This window comes from Oncorhynchus kisutch, linkage group LG13, assembly GCF_002021735.2.
Source record: "Oncorhynchus kisutch isolate 150728-3 linkage group LG13, Okis_V2, whole genome shotgun sequence".
Classification (NCBI taxonomy): domain Eukaryota; kingdom Metazoa; phylum Chordata; class Actinopteri; order Salmoniformes; family Salmonidae; genus Oncorhynchus; species Oncorhynchus kisutch.
In genome coordinates this window covers 14,251,381-14,266,755 of record NC_034186.2, presented here as the reverse complement: position 1 = coordinate 14,266,755, position 15,375 = coordinate 14,251,381, and the positions used below count along the sequence as shown (strand labels likewise).

At 44.0% G+C, this 15,375-nt stretch overlaps 1 protein-coding gene across 1 annotated transcript in view; it reads right to left on the bottom strand.

Moving 5' to 3' along the window:
• Positions 1 to 15,375, bottom strand: part of LOC109902847 (tyrosine-protein kinase JAK1) — a 69,516-nt gene that overhangs the window by 34,805 nt on the left and 19,336 nt on the right. Inside the window, 1 exon segment of the mRNA XM_031838036.1 lies at positions 1,549 to 1,658. Within this exon segment, the coding sequence (XP_031693896.1) occupies positions 1,549 to 1,658 (110 nt within the window).

Genomic DNA, 15,375 nt, shown 5'->3' with positions numbered 1-15,375 from the left:
GAACTGTTGCATATAGCGGGGACTATTTGATGCTATTGCAGTCCGCCACAGGATGTTTTTGTGCGGGTCAAGGGCAGTCAGGTTTGGAGTGAACCAAGGGCTATATCTGTTCTTAGTTCTACATTTTTTGAAAGGGGCATACTTATTTAAGATGGTGAGAAAATGACTTTTAAAGAACGACCAGGCATCCTCCACTGGCGGGATGAGGTCAATATCCTTCCAGGATACCCGGGCCAGGTCAATTAGAAAGACCTGCTCGCAGAGGTGTTTTAGGGAGCGTTTGACAGTGACGAAGGGTGGTCGTTTGACCGTGGAACCATAGTGGATGCAGGCAATGAGGCAGTGATCGCTGAGATCCTGATTGAAAACAGCAGAGGTGTATTTGGAGGGCAAGTTGGTCAGGATAATATCTATGAGAGTTCCCATGTTTACGGATTTAGGGTTGTACCTGCTGGGTTCCTTGATGATTTGTGTGAGATTGAGGGCATCTAGCTTAGCTTGTAGGACTGCCGGGGTGTTAAGCATATCCCAGTTTAGGTCACCTAACAGAACGAACTCTGAAGATAGATTAGGGGCAATCAATTCACATATGGTGTCCATGGCACACCTGGGAGCTGAGGGGGGTCTATAACAGGCGGCAACGGTGAGAGACTTATTTCTGGAGAGATTAATTTTTTAAATTAGAAGTTGGAACTGTTTGGGCATAGACCTGGAAAGTATTGCAAGCTAACTCCTCCCCTTTTGGCGGAGGAGTAGGATGAGGGTATGGCTAAAGGCTAGCAAAACTGGTCATCTAGTGCGTTGGGGACAGAGAATAAAAAGAGCAGATTTCTGGGTGTGGTGAATAGATTCAGGGCATAATGTGCAGACAGGGGTATGGTGGGGTGCGGGTACAGTGGAGGTAAGCCCAGGCACTGAGTGATGATAAGCGAGGTTGCATCTCTGGACACGCTGATTATGCTGGGCCACTTGGTGGCAGCTAGCTAGCTGTGATGATCAATGGCCCAGAGTTTACGGCAGGAATCCGGCGTTGTAGTGGAGAAAAACAGTCCTAGGCTGGCAGGTATTATCCAGGCTAAAAAACGGCTGGTGCCTGAGCAGAGGGTAAAGGCCACTAGCAGTGGCTAACAATGACTAAATAGCTAGTAGCTAATTAGCTGGCTAGGTGTTGAAGAAAGTTTTGGCTATAAGGTCTAAAAAATAGCGGATCCGTGTCACATTGAGTGAGGCGGGTTACTGGAAGGTATATTTAATTTAAAAAGGGAAAAAGAGATTGAAAAATAAATTGGAATATATACAAAAAATACAAAAAGTAAACGAGAGGACGACAAACCACGTCTGCACTGCTACGCATTCTTGAGAAAAAGAAAAACAAACCTGTGGTTCTAGCAGTGTGTGTGTGTAGCAGTGTGTCGCAGTGTATGTAGAGGTGTGTGCGTAGCAGTGTGTGTGTGTGTGTGTGCGTAGCAGTGTGCGAAGAGTGTGTGTGTGTCGCAGTGTGTGTAGAGGTGTGTGTGTGTCGCAGTGTGTGTGTTTGTGATACAGCACCTGCATGATCTCCTCCTTGAGAATCCTGTGGAAGCTGAGTTGACTCTCCTGCAGGGTTGTTTGGGGAACCAGCACTCTGTCCTTAGTTACCACCAGCAGGTTGGACACCTCTGAAACACACACGCACACACATTAGCCAGTGCAGCACACGCCAGGGCACACAACAACAACAAAAAGCTTTTCAAGGCCCAGTGCAGCACACACCAGGGCACACAACAGGCCCAGTGCAGCACACACCAGGGCACACAACAGGCCCAGTGCAGCACACACCAGGGCACACAACAGGCCCAGTGCAGCACACACCAGGCCACACAACAGGCCCAGTGCAGCACACACCAGGCCCAGTGCAGCACACACCAGGCCCAGTGCAGCACACACCAGGGCACACAACAGGCCCAGTGCAGCACACACCAGGGCACACAACAGGCCCAGTGCAGCACACACCAGGGCACACAACAGGCCCAGTGCAGCACACACCAGGGCACACAACAGGCCCAGTGCAGCACACAACAGGCCCAGTGCAGCACACAACAGGCCCAGTGCAGCACACACCAGGGCACACAACAGGCCCAGTGCAGCACACAAAAGGGCACACAGCAGGCCCAGTGCAGCACACAACAGGGCACACAACAGGCCCAGTGCAGCACACACCAGGGCACACAACAGGCCCAGTGCAGCACACACCAGGGCACACAACAGGCCCAGTGCAGCACACACCAGGGCACACAACAGGCCCAGTGCAGCACACAACAGGCCCAGTGCAGCACACACCAGGGCACACAACAGGCCCAGTGCAGCACACAAAAGGGCACACAACAGGCCCAGTGCAGCACACACCAGGGCACACAACAGGCCCAGTGCAGCACACACCAGGGCACACAACAGGCCCAGTGCAGCACACACCAGGGCACACAACAGGCCCAGTGCAGCACACACCAGGGCACACAACAGGCCCAGTGCAGCACACAACAGGCCCAGTGCAGCACACACCAGGGCACACAACAGGCCCAGTGCAGCACACAAAAGGGCACACAACAGGCCCAGTGCAGCACACACCAGGGCACACAACAGGCCCAGTGCAGCACACACCAGGGCACACAACAGGCCCAGTGCAGCACACACCAGGGCACACAACAGGCCCAGTGCAGCACACACCAGGGCACACAACAGGCCCAGTGCAGCACACAACAGGGCACACAACAGGCCCAGTGCAGCACACAACAGGGCACACAACAGGCCCAGTGCAGCACACACCAGGGCACACAACAGGCCCAGTGCAGCACACACCAGGGCACACAACAGGCCCAGTGCAGCACACAACAGGCCCAGTGCAGCACACAACAGGCCCAGTGCAGCACACAACAGGGCACACAACAGGCCCAGTGCAGCACACACCAGGGCACACAACAGGCCCAGTGCAGCACACACCAGGGCACACAACAGGCCCAGTGCAGCACACAACAGGGCACACAACAGGCCCAGTGCAGCACACACCAGGGCACACAACAGGCCCAGTGCAGCACACAACAGGGCAGCACACAACAGGGCACACAACAGGCCCAGTGCAGCACACAACAGGCCCAGTGCAGCACACAACCGGCCCAGTGCAGCACACAACCGGCCCAGTGCAGCACACAACAGGGCACACAACAGGCCCAGTGCAGCACAGAACAGGGCACACAACAGGCCCAGTGCAGCACACAACAGGGCACACAACAGGCCCAGTGCAGCACACAACAGGGCACACAACAGGCCCAGTGCAGCACACACCAGGGCACACAACAGGCCCAGTGCAGCACACACCAGGGCACACAACCGGCCCAGTGCAGCACACAACAGGCCCAGTGCAGCACACAACAGGGCACACAACAGGCCCAGTGCAGGACACACCAGGGCACACAACCGGCCCAGTGCAGCACACACCAGGGCACACAACAGGCCCAGTGCAGCACACAACAGGCCCAGTGCAGCACACAACAGGGCACACAACAGGCCCAGTGCAGCACACACAACAGGCCCAGTGCAGTCAAAACGTGATTTTCCAGTTTTATATGTACGTCCACAATATTTGGTTGGAATAATATTGTGAAAATGATGATAATGCCCTTTTAGTATAAGAACTGTTTGAAAAGACCGTCTGATATTTCAGCCTGTTGTGGTGGGATGGAGATTTGGGCGTCCATGGTGACATCGCCATGTGGTAAATTAGTTAAAGGGAAAACATTTTCAACTTCATATTCATCATCTCCAGAACCACCCAAACATCAACTTACGTTTGTATATATACAGTTGAAGTCGGAAGTTTATATACACCTAGGTAGGAGTCATTAAAACTCGTTTTTCAACCACTCCAAAAATGTCTTGTTAACAAACTATAGGTTTGGCAAGTCAGTTAGGACATCTACTTGGTGCATGACGCAAGTAATTTTTCCAACAATTGTTTACAGACAGATTATTTCGCTTATTCACTGTATCACAATTCCAGTGGGTCAGAAGTTTACATACACTTAAGATGACTGTGGCTTTAAACAGCTTGGAAAATTCAAGAAAATGATGTCATGACTTTTGATAGGCTAATTGATGTCATTTGAGTCAATTGGAGGTGTACCTGTGGATGTATTTCAAGGCCTACCTTCAAACCCAGTGCCTCTTTGCTTGGCATCATGGGAAATCAAAAGAAATCAGCCAAGACCTCAGAAAAAGAAATTGTAGACCTCCACAAGTCTGGTTCATCCTTGAGAGCAATTTCCAAAGGTACCTGAAAGTACCACGTTCATCTGTACAAACAATAGTACGCAAGTATAAACACCATGGGACCACACAGCCGTCATACCTCTCAGAAAGGAGACACATTCTGTCTCCTAGAGATGACCGTACTTTGGTGAGAAAAGTGCAAATCAATCCCAGAACAACAGCAAAGGACCTTGTGAAAATGCTGGAGGAAACGGGTACAAAAGTATCTATATACACAGTAAAATGAGTCCTATATCTACATAACCTGAAAGGCCGCTCAGCAAGGAAGAAGCCACTGCTCCAAAGCCGCCATTAAAAAAGCAAAACTACGGTTTGCAACTGCACACGGGGACAAACATCGTACTTTTTGGAGAAATGTCCTCTGGTCTGATGAAACAAAAATATAACTGTTTGGCATTAATGACCATCATTATGTTTGGAGGAAATAGGGGGAGGCTTGCAAGCCGAAGAACACCATCCCAACCTTGAAGCATGGGGGTGGCAGCATCATGTTGTGGGGGTGCTTTGCTGCAGGAGGGACTGGTGCACTTCACAAAAGAGATGGCATCATGGGGGGGGGGGGGGAATTATGTGGATATATTGAAGCAACATCTCCAGACATCAGTCAGGAAATTAAAGCTTGGTCGCAAATGGGTCTTCCAAATGGACAATGACCTCAAGCATACTTCCAAAGTTGTGGCAAAATGGCTTAAGGACAACAAAGGCAAGGTATTGGAGAGGCCATCACAAAGCCATGACCTCAATCTTATAGAAAATATGTGGGTAGAACTGAAAAATTGTGTGCGAGCATGGAGGCTTTCAAACCTGACTCAGTTACACCAGCTCTGTCAGAAGGAATGGGCCAAACCTATTGTGGGAAGCTTGTGGAAGGCTACCTGAAATGTTTGACCCAAGTTAAACAATTTAAAGGAAATGCTACCAAATACTAATTGAGCATATGTAAACTTCTGACCCACTGGGAATGTGATGAAAGAAATAAAAGCTTAAATAAATTCTCTCTACTATTATTCTGACATTTCACATTCTTAAAATAAAGTGGTGATCCTAACTGACCTAAGACAGGGAATTTATACTAGGATTAAATGTCCAGAATTGTGAAAAACTGAATTTAAATGTATTTGGCTCAGGTGTATGTAAACTTCTGACTTCAACTGTATAGTGTGTGTGGCCACACCCGTTGCTGACAGGTATATAAAATTGAGCGCACAGCCATGCAATCTCCATAGACAAACATTGGTAGTAGAATGGCCTTACTGAAGTGCTCAGTGACTTTCAACATGACACAGTCATAGGATGCCAACTTTCCAACAAGTCAGTTCGTCAAATTTCTGCCCTGCTAGAGCTGCCCTGATCAAGTGTTGTTATTGTGAAGTGGAAACGTCTCGTAGCAACAACAGTAGAGGCCGCAAAGTGGCTTTTAACAAATGATGAGGCATTGCCTACTAATTGGTTAATGATGTCATTGGAAACACTTAACTTACTCTCTTTTTTTAATACAAAACATAGAACAGCTCCATGACACATACAGAACCAGTCAAATGTTTGGACACACCTATTCATTCAAGGCTTTTTCTTTATTTTACTATTCTCTACATTGTAGAATAATAGTGAAGACATCAAATCTATGGAATTATACATATGGAATCATGTAGTAACCAAAAAATGTGTTAAAACAAAGCTAAATATATATGAGATTCTTCAAAGTAGCCACCCTTCGCCTTGATGACAGCTTGGCATTCTAGCAACCAGCTTCACCTGGAATGGTTTGTTGGCTTCATTTCCTTCACTCTGCGGTCCAACTCATCCCAAACCATCTCAATTGGGTTGAGGTCGGGTGATTGTGGAGGCCAGGTCATCTGATGCAGCACTCTTTCACTCTCCTTCTTGGTCAAATAGCTCTTACTCAGCCTGGAGGTGTGTTGGGTCATTGTCCTGTTGAAAAACAAATGATTGTCTCACTAAGCGCAAACCAGATCGGATGGCTTATCGCTGCAGAATGCCGTGGTTGCCATGCTGGTTAAGTGTGCCTTGAATTTTAAATAAATCACTGACAGTGTCACCAGAAAAGCACCCCTCACCTCCTCCTCCATGCTTCACAGTGGGAACCACACATGCAGAGATCATCCGTTTACCTACTCTGCGTCTCACAAAGAGAAGGAGGTTGGAACCAAAAATCTCAAATTTGGACTAATCAGACCAAAGACAGATTTCCACCGGTCTAATGTCTATTGCTGTTTCTTGGCCCAAGCAAGTCTCTTCTTATTATTGGTGTCCTTTAGTAATGGTTTCTTTGCAGCAATTCGATCATGAAGGCCTGATTCACGCAGTCTCCTCTGAACATTTGATGTTGAGATGTGTCTGTTACTTGAATTCTGTGAAGCATTTATTTGGGCTGCAATTTCTGAGGCTGGTAACTAATGAACTTATTCTCTGCAGCAGAGTTAACTCTGGGTCTTCCTTTCCTGTGGCGGTCTTCATGAGAGCCAGTTTCATCGTAGCTCTTGATGGTTGCGACTGCACTTGAAGATACTTACAAAGTTCTTGACATTTTCTGGATTGACTGACCTTCATGTCTTAAAGTAATGATGGACTGTCGTTTCTCTTTGCTTATTTGAGCTGTTCTTTCCATAATATGGACTTGGTCTTTTACCAAATAGGGCTAGGGCTACCTTCTGTTTACCACCCCTACCTTGTCACAACACAACTGCTTGGCTCAAACACATTAAGAAGGAAAGAAATTCCTCAAATTAACTTTTAACAAGGCACACCTGTTAATTGAAATGCATTCCAGGTGCCTACCTCATGAAGCTAGTTGAGAGAATGCCAAGAGTGTACAAAGCTGTCATCAAGGCAAAAAGTGGCTACTTTGAAGAATCTAAAATCTATTTTAATTTCTTTAACACTTTTTTGCTTACTACATGATTCCATGTGTGTTCTTTCATAATTTATGTCTTCACTATTATTCTACAATGTACAAAACAGTACAAATAAAGAAAAACCCTTGAATGAGTAGGTGTGTCCAAAATCTTTAAACTTTTCAGTTCTGGTACCTAATGAACACCACCCACGCTTCTGCAACAAAACACCAGTCTCCCTATCAGCTGGTAAAGAATGAACAAAGACTATGAATGGCTTATACCATGTGGAGATGAAGCAACATTGTTTACATATCAACCCAAGAGACAATGTAGCCTATGTTAACAAACAAAATGTAGGTCAAGGTACGCAATTTGTTGACTGTGACACGTGCTGTTGAGTTCTTTATCATTTGGTGGGGATGGGGCAAGGGGGGGGGGGTTCGGCTTGAAAACAACAAGTATGTCTGCTTGCATAAGCAAAATGGGTGTGTATATGCGAGTAGTACACATGAGTATATGCACGTTGGTGTGTGTGTGGAGTTTGAACGCCCCCGCAGTATGTGGCTGGGTGAAGAGGAGGAAGTGATGTTCTGACAATACGAACTCTCTGTGGTTGACAACACACACACACACATTTGTTTTACTATCCTTGTGGGGACCAAACAATTGATTCCCATTCAAAATCCTAACCTGAATTCTACCCCTAAAATAGACTATTTCCTTGTGGGGAAAACTGTGTGATTATTCCTTGTGGGGACTGGAAAACTGTGTGATTATTCCTAGTTTTACCATTATATTGTTTTATTTCACCTTCATTTAACCAGGTAGGCTAGTTGAGAACAAGTTCTCATTTGCAACTGCGACCTGGCCAAGATAAAGCATAGCAATTCGACACATACAACAACACAGAGTTACACATGGAATAAACAAAACATAAAGTCAATAATACAGTAGAACAAAAGAAAACTAAAAGTCTATATACAGTGAGTGTAATTGAGGTAAGATAAGGGAGTTAAGGCAATAAATAGGCCATGGTGGCAAAGTAATTACAATATAGCAATTAAACACTGGAATGGTAGATGTGCAGTAGGTGAATGTGCAAGTAGAGAAACTGGGGTGCAAAGGAGCAAGATAAATAAATACATACAGTATGGGGATGAGGTAGGTAGATAGACGGGTGCAGTGATCTGTGAGCTGCTCTGACTGCTCTGAGCTGCTCTGACAGCTGGTGCTTAAAGCTAGTGAGGGAGATATGAGTCTCCAGCTTCAGAGATTGTTGCAGTTCGTTCCAGTCATTGGCAGCAGAGAACTGGAAGGAAAGACGACCAAAGGAGGAATTGGCTTTGGGGGTGACCAGTGAGATATACCTGCTGGAGCGCGTGCTATGAGTGGGTGCTGCTATGGTGACCAGTGAGTTGAGATAAGGCGGGCCTTTACCTAGCAGAGACTTGGAGATAACCTGTAGCCAGTGGATTTGGCGACGAGTATGAAGCGAGGACAAAGCAACGAGAGCATACAGGTCGCAATGGTGGGTAGTGTATGGGGCTTTGGTGACAAAACAGATGGCACTGTGATAGACTGCATCCAATTTGTTGAGTAGAGTGTAGGAGGCTATTCAATAGATGACATCACCGAAGTCGAGGATCGGTAGGATGGTCAGTTTTATGAGGGTATGTTTGTCAGCATGAGTGAAGGATGCTTTGTTGCGATATAGGAAGCCGATTCTAGATTTAATTTTGGATTGGAGACGCTTAATGCGAGAGTTTTCAGTCTAACCAGACACCTAGGTATTTGTAGTTGTCCATGTATTCCAAGTCAGAGCCGTCCAGAGTAGTGATGCTGAACAGGCGAGCAGGTGGGGGGCAGTGATCGGTTGAATAGCATGCATTTAGTTTTACTTGCGTTTAAGAGCAGTTGGAGGCCACGGAAGGAAAGTTGTATGGCATTGAAGCTCGTCTGGAGGTTAGTTAACTTCTTAAGGTATAGGGGGCAGCATTTTCACTTTTAGATAAATAGCGTGCCCAATTTCAACTTTCTGCTACTCATGCCAAGAATATAAGATATGCATATTATTAGTAGATTTGGATAGAAAACACTCTGAAGTTTCTAAAACTGTTTGAATCATGTCTGTGAGTATAACAGAACTTATGTAGCAGGCAAAACCCCGAGGACTAACTGTTCAGATTTTTTTTTTTTTAGGTCTCTGTTTGTTCAGTGAGGTCTCATTGGGAAACAATATTTCTTAGGAACTTGTTTTCAGTTCCTACCGCTTCCACTGGATGTCACCGGTCTTTGGAATTTGGTTGAGGTTATTCCTTTGTGCAATGAAGAAGTATGGCCACTACGTAACACTGTTGAGAGTTGCGCAAGACTTGAAAAGTAGCTTGGTTTGTTGTCTTCCTGTATTGAACACAGACAGACCCATCTTCAATTTGATCGATTATTAACGTTTAAAAATACCTAAAGTTGTATTATAAAAGTAGTTTGAAATGTTTTGAAACAAGTTTACAGGCAACTTTTGAAATATTTTGTAGTGATGTTGCGCAATTTGGAAGCAGTTTTTTTTCCTGGATCAAACGCACCAAATAAATTGACATTTTGGATATATATAGACGGAATAAATCGAACAAAAGGACCAATTGTGATGTTTATGGGACATATTGGAGTGCCAACAAAAGAAGCTCGTCAAAGGTAAGGCATGTTTTATATTTTATTCCTGCGTTTTGTGTAGCGCCTGCAGGGATTAAATATGCTACCCTCTTCGTTTACTGCTGTGCTATCATCAGATAATAGCTTCTTATGCTTTTGCCGAAAACAATTTTTTAAATCTGACACGTTGGCTGGATTCACAACGAGTGTAGCTTTAATTTAGTATCTTACATGTGTGATTTAATGAAGGTTTGATTTTTATATCATTTTATTTGAATTTGCCGCGCTGCATTTTCCCTGGCTTTTGGCCAAGTGGGACGCAAGCGTCCCCTATACCATAAGAAGTTAACACAGTGTCCAAAGAGGGGCCAGAAGTATACAGAATGGTGTCGTCTGCGTAGAGGTGTATCAGAGAATCACTAGCAGCAAGAGCGACATCATTGATGTATACAGAGAAAAGAGTCGGCCCGAGGTTGAACCCTGTGGCACCCCATAGACACTGTCAGAGGTCCTGGACAACAGGCCCTCCGATTTGACACACTGAACTCTATCAGATAAGTAGTTGGTAAACCAGGCGAGGCAATCATTTGAGAAACCAAGGCTATGGAGTCTGCCAATAAGAATGTGGTGATTGACAGAGTCGAAAGCCTTGGCCATGTCGATGAATACGGCTGCAGAGTAATGTCTGTTATTGATGGCGGTCGTTTAGGACCTTGAGCGTAGCTGTGGTGCACCCATGACCAGCTCTGAAACCAGATCGCATACTGGAGAAGGTACGGTGGGATTCGAAATGGTCGGTGATCTGTTTGTTAACTTGGCTTTTGAAGACCTTAGAAAGACAGAGTAGGATAGATATAGGTCTGTAGCAGTTTGGGTCTAGAGTGTCACCCCCTTTGAAGAGGGGGATGACCGCGGCAGCTTTCCATCTTTGGGAATCTCAGACGATACGAAAGAGAGGTTGAACAGGCTAGTAATAGGGGTTGCAACAATTTCGGCAGATAATTTTAGAAAGAGAGGGTCCAGATTGTCTAGCCCGGCTGATTTGTAGGGGTCCAGACTTTGCAGCTATTTCAGTACATCAGCTATCTGGATTTGGGTGAAGGAGAAATGGTGGGGGCTTTGGCGGGTTGCTGTGGAGGGTGCAGGGGGCAGTTGACCGGGGTAGGGGTAGCCAGGTGGAAAGCATGGCCAGCCGTAGAGAAATGCTTATTGAAATTCTCAATTATAGTGGATTTATTGGTGGTGACAGTGTTTCCTAGCAGTGGGCAGCTGGGAGGAGGTGCTCTTATTCTCCATGGACTTTACAGGTGTCCCAGAACTCTTTTGAGTTAGTACTACAAGATGCAAATTTCTGTTTTAAAAAAGCTAGCCTTAGGAAAGCTAACTGCCTGTGTATATTTGTTCCTAACTTCCCTGAAAAGTTGCATATCACGGGCGCTATTCGATGCTAATGCAGAACGCCACAGGATGTTTTTGTGCTGGTCAAGGGCAGACAGGTCTTTCAAAACATCAGCTATCTGGATTTGGGTGAAGGAGAAATGGTGGGGGCTTTGGCGGGTTGCTGTGGAGGGTGCCGGGCAGTTGACAGGGGTAGGGGCATGCTTATTTAAGATGGTGAGGAAGGCACTTTTAAAGAATAGCCAGGCATCATCTACTGACGGGATGAGGTCAATATCATTCCAGGATACCCTGGCCAGGTCGATTAGAAAGGCCTGCTCGCAGAAGTGTTTTAGGGAGCATTTGACAGTGATGAGGGGTGGTCGTTTGGTCGCAGACCCATTACGGATGCAGGCAATGAGGCAGTGATCGCTGAGATCTTGATTGAAAACAGCAGAGGGGTATTTGGAGGGCAAATTAGGATGGCATTATGAGGGTGCCCATGTTTACGGATTTAGAGTTGGGCATCAAGCTTGGATTGTAGGATGGCCGGGGTGTTAAACAAGTCCCAGTTTAGATAAACCTAGTAGAACGAGCTCAGAAGATAGATGGGGGGCAATCAATTCACATATGGTATCGAGGGCACAGCTGGGGGCAGGAGGAGGTCTATAGCAAGCGGCAACAGTGAGAGACTTGTTTCTGGAAAGGTGAATTTTTAGAAGTAGAAGCTCGAATTGTTTGGGTACAGACTTGGATAGTAATACAGAACTCTGCAGGCTATCTTTGTAGTAGATTGCAACACCGCCCCCTTTGGCAGTTTCATTTTGGCGGAAAATGTCATAGTTAGCGATGGAGATTTCAGGGTTTTTGGTGGTTTTCCTAAGCTAGGATTCAGACACGGCTAAGACATCCGGGTTGGCAGAGTGTGCTAAGGCAGTGAGTAAAACAAACTTGGGGAATAGGCTTCTAATGTTAACATGCATGAAACCAATGTTTTTATGGTTACAGAAGTCAACCAATGAGAGCACCTGAGATATAGTCTCTAGAGAAGTTTAAACCAGGTGATGTCGTCGCATATGTAGGAGGTGGAACAACATGGTTGGTTAAGGCATATTGAGCAGGGCTAGAGGCTCTACAGTGAAATAAGACAGTAATCACTAACCAAGACAGTAATGGACAAGGCATATTGATATTAGAGAGAGGCATGCGTAGCCAAGTGAACATATGGGTCCAGTGAGTGGTTGGGCTGACTGGGGACACGGCGATTCAGACAGTTAGCAGGCCGATGCTAACACGCTAATAGTTAGTAGGCTGGGCTAAACAAGCTAGCAGTTAGCAGACCGGGTTAGCAAGCAAGCAGTTAGCAGGGGCTAGCAGTTAGCAGACCGGGGCAGGCAACTCTCTGTCCATTGCCATTGTAATCTACTGGGAAACTGGATTCTCCATCCATCAACCTACAGGGATTCTCCATCATTAAACACCACTCGTTGTACATAACTATTTCCCAGCTGCCTCTCACAAAAGAACAGCTTGAAATGCCCCAAATTAAGATTCAAATTTTGATTGCAACATGCGCATAAGCTCGAGTTGTTTTTCAAAACAGCATGAGCTCGAGTTGTTGTTTTTCAAAACAGCATGAGCTCGAGTTGTTTGAAAAAAAAAGCATGAGCTCGAGTTGTTTGAAAAAAAGCATTAGCTCTACTTGTTTTTTTTTAAAGCATAACCTCTAATTGTTTTAAAAAAGCATAAACTCGACTTGTTTTTGTAAAAAAAGCATAAGCTCTACTTGTTTTTGTAAAAAAGCATAAGCTCTACTTTAAAAAAAAGCATAAGCTCTACTTAAAAAGCATAAGCTCTACTTGTTTTTGTAAAAAAGCATAAGCTCTACTTGTTTTTGTAAAAAAAGCATAAGCTCTACTTGTTTTTGTAAAAAAGCATAAGCTCTACTTTAAAAAAAAAGCATAAGCTCTACTTGTTTTTGTAAAAAAGCATAAGCTCTACTTGTTTTTAAAAAAGCATAAGCTCTACTTGTAAAAAAAAAAAAAAAGCAGAAGCTCTACTTGTTAAAAAAAAAAAAGCAGAAGCTCTACTTGTTAAAAAAAAAAAAGCAGAAGCTCTACTTGTTTAAAAAAAAAGCAGAAGCTCTACTTGTTTAAAAAAAAGCAGAAGCTCTACTTGTTAAAAAAAAAGCAGAAGCTCTACTTGTTAAAAAAAAAGCTGAAGCTCTACTTGTTAAAAAAAAAAGCAGAAGCTCTACTTGTTAAAAAAAAAGCAGAAGCTCTACTTGTTAAAAAAAAAAGCAGAAGCTCTACTTGTTAAACAAAAAAAGCAGAAGCTCTACTTGTTAAAAAAAAGCAGAAGCTCTACTTGTTTAAAAATAAGCAGAAGCTCTACTTGTTTAAAAATAAGCATAAGCTCTACTTGTTTAAAAATAAGCATAAGCTCTACTTGTTGAAGAAAAGCATAAGCTCTACTTGTTGAAGAAAAGCATAAGCTCTACTTGTTTAAAAAAAAGAAGCATAAGCTATACTTGTTTAAAAAAAAGAAGCATAAGCTATACTTGTTTAAAAAAAAGAAGCATAAGCTCTACTTGTTTAAAAAAAGAAGCATTTAAGAAAAGCATAAGCTCTACTTGTTTAAGAAAAAGCATAAGCTCTACTTGTTTAAGAAAAAGCATAAGCTCTACTTGTTTAAGAAAAAGCATAAGCTCTACTAGTTTAAGAAAAAGCATAAGCTCTACTAGTTTAAGAAAAAGCATAAGCTCTACTAGTTTAAGAAAAAGCATAAGCTCTACTTGTTTAAGAAAAAGCATAAGATATACTTGTTTAAGAAAAAGCATAAGCTCTACTTGTTTAAGAAAAAGCATAAGCTCTACTTGTTTAAGAAAAAGCGTAAGCTCTACTTGTTTAAGAAAAAGCATAAGCTCTACTTGTTAAAAAAGCATAAGCTCTAGTTGTTTTTTTAAGCATAAGCTCTACTTGTTTTGTTTTTTTAAAGCATAAGCTCTACTTGTTTAAAAAAAAGAAGCATAAGCTCTACTTGTTTAAGAAAAAGCATAAGCTCTACTTGTTTAAGAAAAAGCATAAGCTCTACTTGTTTAAGAAAAAGCATAAGCTCTACTTGTTTAAGAAAAAAGCATAAGCTCTAGTAAAAAAAGCTCTAGTAAAAAGAGCATAAGCTCTACTTGTTTAAAAATTGCATAAGCTCTAGTTGTTTTTTTAAGCATAAGCTCTACTTGTTTTTTTATTTTAAGCATAAGCTCTACTTGTTTTGTTTTTTTAAAGCATAAACTCTACTTGTTTAAAAAAAGAAGCAAAAGCTCTACTTGTTTTAAAAAAAGCATTAGCTCTACTTGTTTAAAAAAAAAGAAGCATAAGCTCTACTTGTTTAAAAAAAAGAAGCATAAGCTCTACTTGTTAAAAAAAAAGCATAAGCTCTACTTGTTAAAAAAAAAAGCATAAGCTCTACTTGTTAAAAAAAAAGCATAAGCTCTACTTGTTGTTTCATTCACAGTGCAGACCGAACCGAGGTCCCCGTACCGAACACCCCTACCATAAAAACACAAATGATGTTCCACCCTTGTGATGGGCCCCTCATAGCAGGTAACACACTCACACTGTAAACAGAGGAGAGCTGTTGAGTGTGGAAACCACAGTACTACACCGTCTTCCTTCTCCTGATGCATGCGCACACACAGAGAGAGAGAGGATAAACAAGACAGGGTGCTTACAGACACACAGAGAGAGAGAGAGAGGATAAACAAGACAGGGTGCTTACAGACACACACACAGAGAGAGAGAGGATAAACAAGACAGGGTGCTTACAGACACACACACACAGAGAGAGGGAGGATAAACAAGACAGGGTGCTTACAGACACACACAGAGAGAGAGAGAGAGAGAGACAGAGAGAGAGAGAGAGAGACAGAGAGACAGAGAGAGAGAGACAGAGAGACAGAGAGAGAGAGACAGAGAGAGAGAGAGACAGGAGAGAGAGAGACAGAGAGAGAGAGAGAGAGAGAGAGAGACAGAGACAGAGACAGAGAGAGAGAGAGAGACAGAGAGAGAGAGAGAGAGACAGAGACAGAGAGAGAGAGAGACAGAGACAGAGACAGAGAGAGAGAGAGAGAGAGAGAGAGAGAGAGAGAGAGAGAGAGAGAGAGGATAAACAAGACAGGGTGCTTACAGAC